Below are 14388 nucleotides of genomic sequence, written 5' to 3'. Positions count from 1 at the left end.
CCCTAGGGTATAATGGATATTCAAAGATGCACTGTATGCCAGTGAACTCCAAGTGGCTGGCGAGCTCACCTACTTCTGGGTGAGCTCGCCAGCTGCTTGGAGTTTACTGGCACCCGGTGTGGCTTTGCAAAGCTCCCTTCGCATGGCAAGAGGCCATTAAACCCCTCTGTTTTGCTCCTCTCACTTGGGAGGGGGGAGCGAAAAGGAGCACTGAAATGAAATGGTGGGTCTGCCTGTCAGCTGATCAGTTTCCCTGGGAGGAAGCCTTAAATCCCTCTGTTTCACATCCCCTCACTCTGAAATGGGGGGAGCAAAACAGAGGGCTTTAAAGGCTTCCTCCCAGGGAAACTAATCAGCAATGCCATCAGCTGATCGGTTTCCCTGGGGGGAAGACTTTAAACCCCTCTTTTTCCTTTCCCCCGATTCAGAGCAGGGAGAAGTGAAATGGAGCACTGAAATGGCTTCCTCTTGTGGAAACTGATCAGCCTGGCGGGTCCTCAATCAGCCCAGCAGGTCCGTGGGGGGAAGTGAAATGGATGGGTTGAAAAGCTTCCTCCCAGGGAAACCGATCAGCTGACAGGCAGATTCGATGGGCTGATCGGTTTCCCTGGGAGGAAGCCTTTAACCTCCTCTGTTTTGCTCCCCCCACTTCAGAGGAGGGAAGTGAAACGGAGGGGTTTAAGGCTTCCTCCCAAGGAAACCAATCAGCTGACAGGCGGACCCGCTACCATTTAAACAGAACAGACATTTCAACAGAACAGCTGACCAATAAGGGATTTTTGGGGAGTATTTATTTGGCTTGGTTTATGCCGAATGCACACCCCAAGTTTGTTACTTGATTCCAACATCAAGGGATGATTTGCATGTGAGTTAAGCATCCAGAGAATGATCTATAATTCAATATTTTTCTATTAAGACAGTTCTCAAATACAGCTGCCACATTCGTGGCGTTGTATCTTGGATGGCTTTTTCATACATGAAAACCTATCACTAGTCTGAACATGTAACCACTGCTTACAAAATGTGAATGGGAAACTTTGTGCATATAGTTTCAGTTGCATCTATGTCAACATAAAAATACAAGACAATCCCTGACAAAGGCTATTATTTCAGATACTGATTTGAAAATTTTGATAACTGTGGGGTGGGGGTTGGGGGGAGTTTCAGCAACCTGTGTCTGCTACATATGTGGGGTACTGGGATCAATTCAATAAGGAAGGGAGTTTTTGTACAACTGCAACGTCTTGTGCAAACATGTGGGACATGTGAAACCTTGCTTTTGTGCACATCATGCCTTACAAGTAGATCATATGCATGGCTACAGAATAACGGAACAAATACCTATATTAGTCATATCAATCATGTGATAATGCAACAATGCTTGATTGTTAGTGTTAACATCTTAGGGACTCTGATGCGGTATATTTTGTATACATATGCCAAAGTCAGAGAGCATACAATTTTTCAGTGTTGTATTGTTGTAATCATAGATCCACATCTTGTCAAATGTGTAATGCAGAAACATAGTTATATTCCCATCCTGGCTCTGTGTGTTTTCACATGTGTATTGTGTGTTTGCCTGCATGTGAAACCATGTTCCTCTTTGTGCAACCATCTCAAGATACAAAATTCAGCCTATCACACAACCAGTGCCTTGGGGAACCCTGTTAAGACTGCCTCTGAGCAAGTACAAGGGGCAGAGCTTTCCAGTTACTTTAGCTTCCCTGTGCGTGCATGTTCTTAGTAAGAGGGGTCTCTGCATGTGAGTAGAGTTCGAATCACAGTCTGCTTTCTTAAACAGGAAAGAAACTTTATTACTAAAGATTAAACTAGAGCACATATATGGAAAAAAGCTGTCATGCCTAGCAGATACAGATTTATGGAAAAGATCATAAATATGAATTTAGCTAAGTTACAATACAATACAGTTACCTTGGATGGAGCAAACACATCCTCAAACTCCCTTCTGCCCCACTACAGAGGAGTTTGGTGTCAGGCTCATTATGTGTTTTATAGTTTGCCTGCCGTAGAGGAAGGAGGAGGGAGAGAGGGGTGTGAGGACCGAAATGCTTTCGCTTTCCTGAATGCTTTGATGTACCAGACCAGATACCTGTTGTTCTGTTTTATTTATGTAGTGCTTAGTGGGGGGGGGGGGAGTTTATGGTTGTTTTTGACTGTTATTTCTGGTGGGCAAATGCCATAGTGTGATTGGGTCCTGATCTTTAGTGCCTTTGCTTGACCACAATATATCTGCAATCTTTGTGCTTTCACCTTCAGTCCTAACAAAGCTCATGTTCAGTATGGCATCTATTAATGTCTCAATAAACTTTCTTTGAAGTGAATGGTGTTGAGAACTGATTTTATCCAGGATTTGATGCGCCAGACACTGTGTCGCAGAGACCTGTTGTTCTATTTCATTTATGTAGAGGGGTACATGCTTAGTGGGGAGGGGTAGTTGATTGTTATTTCTGGCGGGCAAATACCATAGGGTGATTGGGTCCTGATCTTTAGTGCCTTTGTTTGACCACAATATAGCTGCAATCTTTGTGCTTTCACCTTCAGTCGTAACAAAGCTCGTGTTCAGTATGGTATCTATCAATGTTTCAATAGACTTTGTTCGAAGTGAGTGGTTTTGAGAATCCTTTTAACCAGGATTCTGACATTTGGGTCCCCACAGATCACAGCATCTGGGCACAGATACTTCCTTTTAAACCTTTCTGGCAGCATTGGTGAAAACCTCCCCCCAATCCAGAACTAGGAATCATGCGCCTTGTGGGAGATACTCCAAGCTCTCCCAATCGGGTCACCTGTAAGTAGCCCTCGTCTCCCTACCTCTGGTCAGGTTTTATGACTGGCATTCATCTCCTCTCCAGTGGTACCTTTAAGACCAACAACATTTTATTCAAGGTATAAGATTTCGTGTGCATGCACACTTATTTAGATACACTGAAATGGTCTGGTGACAGACATAACACTGGACAACCAATCACTCCACCTTAAAGGAAATGATGCTGTTAGTTACCTCCATACTTGAGAGGAAGAAGAAGAAGAAGAACAGATTGGATTTATACCCCGCCCTTCACTACCTAAAAGAGTCTCAGAGCGGCTTACAAACTCCTTTCCCTTCCCCTCCCAACAACAGACACCCTGTGATGTAGGCGGGGATGAGAGAGCTTTGACAGAAATTGTTCTTTTTCAAGAACAGCTGTGCCAGAACTATGGCTTGCCCAAGGTCATCCAGCAGGTGCAAGTGGAGGAGTGGGGAATCAAACCCGGTTCTCCCAGATTAGAGTCCGTGCACTTAACCACTACACCAAACTGGAGATGGATGGAGTGTAACAACAGGGTCCCAGTTAATTACTCTCAGCATTCCAAAATTAAGAAGGGTACATTTATACATCAGTCTCCAATTTTGATATATTTATTTGCTTCACTATGTTTTCCCCCCGGAATTAAATCCAAACAAATGGTGACCACATAAACTAAGCTTGTTATTCCTTTTTTATATAATACTTTTTTATTATATTGATACATATAAAATAAACAAACATACAAACATTTATGGGGGGAATGAATATAAAAACGCTTGCAGTGTCCCATCATATTTCTAACATTTTTCTCTATGCCGTTTACAAAAATTCCAATTGTTGCCAATCTCCAGGTGAGGGCTACAGATTACTCACAATTACAACTGCTCTTCAGGTAGCAGAGATCAGTTCCTCTGGAGAAAACAGTGGACTCTGTCATTATACCCTGCTAAGGTCACCACAGCAAATTGACACTGTTTGCCCAAAGCCAGAGCACTGCCCCAGAGCCTCTTTCTAGATCCCGTTGTATTGCTTTCACAACGGGCTTTACTGCTAGCGTACATTATAAGGTAACAATAATCTCTTTTACAAGTATCTGGTAAAATGTTCAATAAGAAAATTTCTGGGATGAAAGGTATTGTACATTTTAAGATTTTTTTGAAAAATCTCATGAATCTAGGCCCAATATTTCTTTGCTTTATCACACAACCACCACATGTGAAAGAAGGATCCTACTTTGTTTTGGCACTTCCAACACATATTAGAACATTTAGAACCGTACTTAGCTAATTTCTCAGGTGTAACATACCATCTAGAAAACATTTTATAGATATTCTCTTTATATGGAATTGCTTTTGTAATTTTTATATTTTCCCCATATCTGTGACCATTGGTCTAATTCAATATTATGTCCCAGAATTCGTGCCCAGTGAATCATAACAGTCTTAACAGTTTCATCATGCATCTTATAGTCTAACAACAAAGCATACATTTTTTTATATAAAATTCTGGTCAACATACATCAATATTTTTTCAATTTTTAACAGATTTTCATTAAATCCTATAGTTTTACCTTTAATATATCTGGACTCTATTTGAGCCTTTTGCTACCATGATAAATCGGATATTGGTTTCAAATTAAATTTTGAATCTAATGAGTCCATGTATCGTTTTGTCTGGTCTTCTTGATATATCTTCGGGTTTGCAAAAGCTTCTAAAGGAGCTATCAGTTAGATGTCTAGAAATAAAACTGCTTTAAAACTGGTTCTCAAACTTTCATTAATGCAGCTCTAAGCCAATGTTGCTTAAAATATTTATGGGAAGCCATTTTCCCATACCATAAAAATGTGTGCCATCCCAGTAACAAATCATGGCCTTCTGATTTTAATAATCTTTCATTTTCCAATGTAATCCATTTTTTAATCCAGGCCAGTGCAGCTGATCTGTAATATAAAAGCCAATTTGGTAGGGCAAATCCAGCTTTAAGTTTTATTCTTGGTCTTTTCCATTGCAAAATGAACTGTGTCGTTATTTTGTCCATTTCTTTAAAATAGGTTTGATTTTGAACAATCGTTATGGTTTGGAAAAGAAACATGAGTCTTGGTAAAATGTTCATCTTGATAGTAGCTATTCTACCCATAAAGGAAATTTGCAAAGTTTTCAATTTTTCCAGATCTTTTAAAATTGTTTTCAATATTTCCATATAATTATTTTCCATTAAAGCACTACATTTATTGGTCAAGGCTATTCCTAGATATTTAACTTTTTTTTTGTAGTTCAAACCCTGATTTTTCTTGTAATGCTATTGAATATTTCTCAGTCATATTCTTTGTCATAATTTTTGTTTTGTTGACATTGATTTTCAAACCTGCTACTGTCTCATATTCTTGTTGCAAGTTAATAATTGTATTTATAGAACCAAGGGGATTCTCTAAGATGAAGACTAAATCGTCTGCAAATGCCAGCAATTTGAATTCTCTCCCTCTTAGTTTAAGGCCTCTAATTTGTTTGTTGATTCTAATCACTTCATTCATAATTTTGAGCATGAAGATAAATAGCAAAGGGGACAAGGAGCATCCTTGCTGTGTCCCTTTCTGAATCTCAATATTCTGGGAAAGGTCCCCATTAATGGAAATCTTAGCTAGCTGTTTCGTATAGATAGCTTTAATCACTTTAAAGAACTCTGTGCTCACTTGTGAATAAGTAAGCATTTCCAACATGAAATTACAGCTAACATTGTCGAAGGCTTTCTCAGCATCTAGGAACATTAAGGCTAATTGTTTTTCTGGGTGAGCTTCATGGTATTCTAAAACATTTAGAATGGTTCGTAAGTTATTTTTGAGTTGCCTTCTGTGGAGAAAATCCACTTGATATTTGTGCATCATTTGTGACAGGACTTTTTTCAATCTTGTTGCTAAAATAGAGGCGTAAACTGCTCTTCAGGTAGCAGAGATCAGTTCCTCTGGAGAAAACAGTGGACTCTGTCATTATACCCTGCTAAGGTCACCACAGCAAATTGACACTGTTTGCCCAAAGCCAGAGCACTGCCCCAGAGCCTCTTTCTAGATCCCGTTGTATTGCTTTCACAACGGGCTTTACTGCTAGCGTACATTATAAGGTAACAATAATCTCTTTTACAAGTATCTGGTAAAATGTTCAATAAGAAAATTTCTGGGATGAAAGGTATTGTACATTTTAAGATTTTTTTGAAAAATCTCATGAATCTAGGCCCAATATTTCTTTGCTTTATCACACAACCACCACATGTGAAAGAAGGATCCTACTTTGTTTTGGCACTTCCAACACATATTAGAACATTTAGAACCGTACTTAGCTAATTTCTCAGGTGTAACATACCATCTAGAAAGCATTTTATAGATATTCTCTTTATATTGAATTGCTTTTGTAATTTTTATATTTTTCCCATATCTGTGACCATTGGTCTAATTCAATATTATGTCCCAGAATTCGTGCCCAGTGAATCATAACAGTCTTAACAGTTTCATCATGCATCTTATAGTCTAACAACAAAGCATACATTTTTTAATATAAAATTCTGGTCAACATACATCAATATTTTTTCAATTTTTAACAGATTTTCATTAAATCCTATAGTTTTACCTTTAATATATCTGGACTCTACTTGAGCCTTTTGCTACCATGATAAATCGGATATTGGTTTCAAATTAAATTTTGAATCTAATGAGTCCATGTATCGTTTTGTCTGGTCTTCTTGATATATCTTCGGGTTTGCAAAAGCTTCTAAAGGAGCTATCAGTTAGATGTCTAGAAATAAAACTGCTTTAAAACTGGTTCTCAAACTTTCATTAATGCAGCTCTAAGCCAATGTTGCTTAAAATATTTATGGGAAGCCATTTTCCCATACCATAAAAAGGCGTGCCATCCCAGTAACAAATCATGGCCTTCTGATTTTAATAATCTTTCATTTTCCAATGTAATCCATTTTTTAATCCAGGCCAGTGCAGCTGATCTGTAATATAAAAGCCAATTTGGTAGGGCAAATCCAGCTTTAAGTTTTATTCTTGGTCTTTTCCATTGCAAAATGAACTGTGTCGTTATTTTGTCCATTTCTTTAAAATAGGTTTGATTTTGAACAATCGTTATGGTTTGGAAAAGAAACATGAGTCTTGGTAAAATGTTCATCTTGATAGTAGCTATTCTACCCATAAAGGAAATTTGCAAAGTTTTCAATTTTTCCAGATCTTTTAAAATTGTTTTCAATATTTCCATATAATTATTTTCCATTAAAGCACTACATTTATTGGTCAAGGCTATTCCTAGATATTTAACTCTTTTTTTGTAGTTCAAAGCCTGATTTTTCTTGTAATGCTATTGAATATTTCTCAGTCATATTCTTTGTCATAATTTTTGTTTTGTTGACATTGATTTTCAAACCTGCTACTGTCTCATATTCTTGTTGCAAGTTAATAATTGTATTTATAGAACCAAGGGGATTCTCTAAGATGAAGACTAAATCGTCTGCAAATGCCAGCAATTTGAATTCTCTCCCTCTTAGTTTAAGGCCTCTAATTTGTTTGTTGATTCTAATCACTTCATTCATAATTTTGAGCATGAAGATAAATAGCAAAGGGGACAAGGAGCATCCTTGCTGTGTCCCTTTCTGAATCTCAATATTCTGGGAAAGGTCCCCATTAATGGAAATCTTAGCTAGCTGTTTCGTATAGATAGCTTTAATCACTTTAAAGAACTCTGTGCTCACTTGTGAATAAGTAAGCATTTCCAACATGAAATTACAGCTAACATTGTCGAAGGCTTTCTCAGCATCTAGGAACATTAAGGCTAATTGTTTTTCTGGGTGAGCTTCATGGTATTCTAAAACATTTAGAATGGTTCGTAAGTTATTTTTGAGTTGCCTTCTGTGGAGAAAATCCACTTGATCTTTGTGCATCATTTGTGACAGGACTTTTTTCAATCTTGTTGCTAAAATAGAGGCGTATAGTTTATAGTCCACATTTAAAAGAGAGATGGGTTTGTAATTTTTAATTTCTTTCTCATCCGTACCTTGTTTGTGTATTAAAGATATTAAGGCTTTATTCCAGGTATCTGGTATTTTCTGTCCAACTGTTATGTTCTGACATACTTCTTTTAAGGGGAATATTAGTTGGCCTTGGAAGATATGGTAAAATTCCGCTGGTAGCCCATCCGGACCTAGGGCTTTACCTTTCTTTTGTTTTTTTGAGCGCTTCTGTCATTTCAGCTAATGAAATAGATTGATTTAATAGTTTCCTTTGTTCCTCTGTGAATAATTTTGGCTTATATTTTTCTAGATATTGTCTAACTTGTTGTTGTGTAGCTTCAGCTTTATTGTATAGATTTTGATAGAACTTCTGAATAATAACTTTCATGTCCTGTAAGTTGTTTTTTTCTTCTCCTTTTTTATTTCCTACTGTTCTTATATTGTTCTTCTCCTTTTCCTTATGCAGCTTGTATGCCAACCATCTGGTTGGTTTATTTGCATCGATTGCCATTTTTAAACATGTTTACTTTTTACAGAATTTGCCAAAGTCCCAAAAACGTGCCCAAATGCTTATTTGGCTCCTGGAGTCTCTCTAATACAGTCTATTGCCATTTAAATCTCCGTCCCCACTACAAAGGCTTTTCTTTAATTGCTTATTTGTTCTTTCCGGGGGAGATTCCCCTCCCCCCCTCGCTTTTAGTAAAAGGGGACTCGCTCGTTCTCTGGTGTTCTCGCTTTAACGGACTCACTCTTCAATGTCTGATAACTCAGATCTCGCCAGGTAATGATTTAAACGGTGTCCCTCCAAGCATTTGTCTCGGTGTGCATAGCTTAGTCCCATTTGGGAACACAGCACAGAGACCTTCGGGGCAAAGGGAAGCCTCAATCTGCTGGCAGCATGCCAGCAGAGAGGCAACCTTCAGCGCCCCATCGCAAGGGCCCCATCGCAAGGCACCCCCTCTCAATGTGCTGGTCCGTGGATTGCCCCCTCTTTACCAAGAGTTGTGTCTTGCTGAGTAAAAGGTATATTCTTGCTTCAAAGGGTTTCTTACTTTCCATGCATCTATACAGTTACATTCTTCTATTAGTTGGTAAAAGGCTGGAGGGAGTTCATTTCCTCTTCCTCGTTTCTTATTTCCCTTTATAGTTTTTCTATCTTCTTCTCTGTTAAAAACTGCATTGAAGTCCCCAATAATACAAATTTCTTGAAAATCTTGTTTGGAAATCAGGTCTCGTAATGTTTTATAAAATTTTTATTGGTATTGGTTAGGAGCATAGATATTTACTAATAAAGTCTTCTTAGTTTGTCTTTGCAGTTGAACCATTAAAATTCGGCTATCTTGTGAAGCATAAATCAACTCAGCTTGAAGATGTTCCTTTACATATGTCACTACACCCCTTTTCTTTTCTTTTTTGCTTGTCTGATGCCATAAAAGTTTTACCAAATTTTTAACTTGAATGTGTTTTTGATCATCTTTTCTAATATGAGTCTCTTGAAGACATATTATACCTAGATTATTATTTTTAATTGATGAAAAATACGTCTTCTTTTTTGGGGTGAGTTCAATCCATTAACATTTATTGAAATGATCCTTATTTTATTTTTACTCATTTTGGTTCTGGGTTTGCTGGTCCTGAGTGTCTCTTGTATGTTTCCTTGTAACTACTGGAGTGGTCCGTGTACTTCCATGTTTCTTAGATTCTTTCTTGTTTGTGCCTGATGTACCTGAAGCTCCTTGAAGGGGATCCTCCTCTTCATCTTCTGTCTCAGGATTTTTCGTTTCTAATAAAATGTCATCTCCATGTGTCCTTAAAAAGCCTTCTGCCTTGAAAATCGATGTAATTCTGTGTCTCTTGCCTCTGGAAGAAGCCACCTGTAGTTTATTCCGTTTTGTCTCAGTATTGTCGTGAGTTCCGTGTATTCTTTTCTTTTTTCCCTGACTCTCCAGGGAATCTCCTTTAATATCTTTATTTCTGTATAGTCGATCATGAATCTCACATGTACTTCTCTTGGCAATTGGTGTCTCCTGGCATACGATGAATTCATTCTGAAGGCAATGTCTATCTCTTCCAATACTTTCTCTTCCTCTTCAGTTTCCATATGTTTTGCTAAGTTATGGGCCATTTTTTCCTGATTTCTTCATTTTGTTCTTCTGGTATGTTTTGAAATCTTAGTATAAAGGCCACTTTATCTACCTGAAGTCTAATTAGGTCTTGTTCCATAAGTAGTTGTTTTGCATCTGTTGCTTGTATTTTAGTCTTCAGTTCTTTTGTCTTCACATTCATTTTCTCAGTAGTTTTATTAAGGGCTGTGATTTTCTGAGTATTGTCTGTTATTTCTCTTTGTAAAGCTTCCATATTGCTTGAAAACTGTTGCATGATCTCCTTCTTTGCTTCTTTAATTGGGTCTACAGCTTCAGAGATTACTCCTTTAATAGAATCTTGTATTAATGTTTGAAATTCTTTGGTTTGGGTGGAGGGTATATTTGAAGTCACTGATCTGGGTACTCCAGGTGAGCCTGAGGGTATTTTTGGAGGTTTGTGAGTACCAGCAATTCTGTATGTTCTCTTCAGTTGTAGATTTTACTTCCCCCCTTTAATGAATTGCACTCCAATACTCTTGTTTGGTAACAAGCTGTGCTGTAAAAGATACAGGCTGTGCTGTAGAAGATATTGCCAAGGACGTTGCTGTACGATAAGCCCAACACCAACAACAATAACTGGAATACAGTTGTTACTCTTATATCTATTATCCAGAAAAAAGGGATGGGGGGAAGGAAAATAGCTTCACATAGATCCGGAGACACAGTTTTTAAACTGGATAAAAGAAGAGAAGCTTTGCAATATAATCTGAGAACAAACCAAGTCCTTATAAATCCAATTCAGAAGGTGGAGAAATCTAGTCCTTTCTAATTAGTATTTATAAAGAGTGCCCTGAGGGTCCACACTCTATCCCAAATAGGGGAAAAATTGGGAGCATTGCAAGAGTCTACTGGAGTTTCCAGGTTTCCAATCAAGAGTTTACAGGTTGCAGGAATCTACAAGTTTCCAATCAAAAGTTGAGAGTGTTGCAAAACTTAAAAGGGAAACCAACCTTTCTTCTCAGCTTAAGCTCAAGGGTAAAGATAGAAGTTTAATGCCAGTCTTTTCTTTTTTAGCCGTTGTTTGGTAGAGATGGGGGCGGGGAACCTCCCTCCTCTGCCTTTAAGAAATGTTTGAAGATTAAAGGGGCTAAAGCAGTTTATTTAGAAAGGCAGTCTTTCCTTATTTAGAGCAGTTGTTGTTATGATCTAGTTGTCATTGATTTTGACTAAGTTTCTAAAAAAAAAAACCCGCTTGGGAAGCAACAGCTAAAAGCCAATGCCGCCATGAGCTTCCTCTTGATCTCCGCATTGGAGGCGATCCAGGGTTTTCACCTGTGCACAGCCAATGCACTGGGGCCCCCGAATCAAGCCTCTTGCTCTGCTCCCCCTTCCCAGGAGGGCAGAGGGGTCTTGGATGGCATCAGACGGTCCAGAGACCCCTTGGAAAGATCAAAGTAGCGGGCACGCTGGGAAGCGCGTCCGTTTTCACCGCACTGCAACCGGAAATCAGCCTAAGCTTGTTATTCCTGTTTGGTCCTTGTATCTGTTAAACATTTTCATTATGTTGTATGCTAATTTGCTGCTCACCCTCTACCTATATGTATGGACTAGTAACTTCCATTTCAATGTATCTGTAGAAGTGTGCGTGCACACGAAAGCTTATACCTTGAATACAAAATACAACTTTGTTGGTCTTAAAGGTGCCACTGGACTCTAATTTTGTTCTGTTGCTTCAGACGAACATGGCTACCCACCTGAATCTATGTTCACTCTCCTCTATTTGGCCTTTAATCCAAATGAGAAACCCTGTTGCTGATTCTGCTGGCACTCCCTGACATATTTTATTGCACCCTCTCATATGAAAATAAACAGTTCCGATGGTTTCAGGGTCCATATACACAACAACCCACTCAAAAATGTAAACAAAAAAGTGAGTCTGGAAGCAGATAAAATATGTATCCTTTGCACTTACAGAAAGCTGACCAGGTAGGACTTGTGGTGCATCTTTTAGGGCTCCGGGGCTAGTAGGGGAAATAACAGAAATTGATGGCCGTTCCATTTTTTGAGATTCAAATGAGCTAGAACCTGTAAAGATGGTGGAAAAATAGACATTTAAAGCTGGATATATCACAATCAGTTTTATTACTACCACTGTCACTTTATTTACTCAATGGCCACTGAACCAACCACTCAAAGACATCAATCAATGGTTTGATCATGAACATTAGAAAGGAAAGAACAGTCTTACCTATTGACTACTACTACCACTACTGACATGAAAAAGAAATGTAGTACCTTCCCTTTTTATCCTATTTTCCATAGCTGCAAAAGTTTAAAAAGAAAACATGAAAGAAAGGAAAAATAATAGGAGGAGGATATCAGGGGGGAAAATAAAACCATTTCAAAATTCTAAATGCTCATCTTACATTCTCAAAATCTCTAAATATATTTTAATTTTCACCAAAATATTTAATTTAAAACAGGGGGAAACAAGGTAAATACTCAAACTATATAAGACAAAGAATGGCTCAGGAGCCTTTTTGGCACTGTGTGTTGCTCTCCACAAGTCCATTTTCAATGTCAATATACTGTATTCAAATTACCACTGGAAAAGGGTGGAGGAAGAGAGATTCTCACTACAGGAAGAAACTCTTGTTGCTGGTGGAAAGCTATGATATTGTTTATTATTGTTCCGGGAGGGTCTGGGGCTCAGTGGTACAGCATCTGCATTACATACAGAAGGTCCCAGGTCCAATCCCTGATGTTTCCAGTTGAAAGGACCAGGTAGCAGGTGATGTGAAAGACTTTACCTGAGACCCAGAAGAGATGCTATACTCTGAGTAGACAATACTGACCTTGATGAACCAATGGCATGATTCAGTATAAGGCAACTTGATGTACTTACATGGACAGATTTATTTCAGATCAAAGAATGCACTAGATGCTTACTTCTACCTCTCAGGCAAGAAGGGGGAAGTGACACAAACCACAGAAAATGTTTCTTTTAAATGTAAAATAAAATGATTCAATAAATGGGGGAGTAGCTTAGAAGTTAATTATTACACTAAAATAAGTACATCAGCACTAGAATCATACAGCAAAAAAACATACAGCAAGAGACTAACAACAGGGGAGCAGGGGAGGGGAGCTGAATTACATTATTTATAGTCCAGTTTCCCTGGGAGTAAAGACAACAAAATAAACCTGAGTACGATTCTGAGTAGACTTGCTTAGGATAGTCTATATGTATCTCATGGACACTGTCTAATAGTGGCCCGTAATACACATACTATCACGGAACAATCAGAACGGCAACTAAATGTGGTATGAAGAGGGAGGGATGCAGTTAAATACTAAGGCAATTGACTGGAGAATTGTAGAAATGCAATATTCTTGTAACAGAAGTACCCCTTGAAAAGAAATTATGTGGTGAGTGCAATAAATGAGAAGCAAATATGCATTCATTCTGTTGTGAACCAATTTTTCAAAATACCTCCTGGGAAAAATTCTTTTCAACAAACTTAATTTTATGTGGAACATTATTACATGTCTTTGTAGCACAGAAGAAAAAAAAATAAGCCAGTAATGTTGGGGAATGTTTAAGATTTAGGGTGTATGCATGTCACAATCTAGTGGTGGGATCACACTGTACCAGTTCCAATGATTCCTTTGAAATGTGGGATGATCCAGGAAGTGGTGAACTGTGGTCTCACCAAATGACATATATTGCATCATTCAGCATCATTCACTACTGTTGTTCACTGTTGTATTAACTTCAAAGGGAGCTGGTGCATGTCATCCAGACAGCTCCTACTGGTATGAGTCAACAATGAACAGTATCAAAGGTATAAAGATTGCACACACTATATTAAAAGCAGCTATAGACAAAAACAGCGCTAGCTATTCCCCTGTATTGATAAGGGTTCTTATCAGTCATATCTAGTTTATTACTGAATGAACACATAGGGACAAAGTATCGTTTTGAGCCAACTACAAACAGGAATTGAACAAATACTCACTAGACTCCAGTGGAGGATGAGAAGTCTCAGGAATCCTTGGAATGTCACTAAAAGGTACATATATAGAGAAAAATGAGAAAACCATGAACTGCTTCTTTATAGAACTTCAGACCAGTAGATCATCTGGTACATTTTGTTGGCCAACCAAATGCCCTTGAAAAACCTACAAGTAGAACATGGAGCTCAGTCCCCCCACCTGTGCTTGTATTAAGAGATTTACTGCCTTTGGATATGAAGGTTTCATTTGTTCATAATGGTTTAATAGCAACTGATGGAGCTGTTCTCCACCAGTCTGTCTAATCTCATTTTAAAGCCAATTAAGCTAGTGGTTATCACTCCATCCTGTGGTAATGAATTCCACAATGAATTCTTCCTTTTGCCTGTCTTGAATTTACTATTTATCAACTTTGCTGGATGTGCATGAGTTCTAATATTATGTGAGAAGCGGGGGGGGGGGGGAGCACTTAATACACTTTCTT

General features: G+C 38.3%; 1 protein-coding gene across 1 annotated transcript in view; it reads right to left on the bottom strand.

Moving 5' to 3' along the window:
- The window catches only part of RIMS1 (regulating synaptic membrane exocytosis 1), a 517496-nt gene that overhangs the window by 180618 nt on the left and 322490 nt on the right, over positions 1-14388 (bottom strand). The window contains exons 13-14 of the mRNA XM_015427952.1: positions 13910-13956; positions 11863-11975 (exon numbers count right to left, since the gene is read on the bottom strand). Coding sequence (XP_015283438.1) covers positions 11863-11975; positions 13910-13956 — 160 coding nt within the window. The remainder of the gene's footprint in view (positions 1-11862; positions 11976-13909; positions 13957-14388) is intronic.

This window comes from Gekko japonicus, unplaced genomic scaffold, assembly GCF_001447785.1.
Source record: "Gekko japonicus isolate JY-2015 unplaced genomic scaffold, Gekko_japonicus_V1.1 scaffold826, whole genome shotgun sequence".
NCBI lineage: Eukaryota > Metazoa > Chordata > Lepidosauria > Squamata > Gekkonidae > Gekko > Gekko japonicus.
Note: the sequence above shows the minus strand (reverse complement) of the source record. Positions and strands in the feature narration are given on the sequence as shown.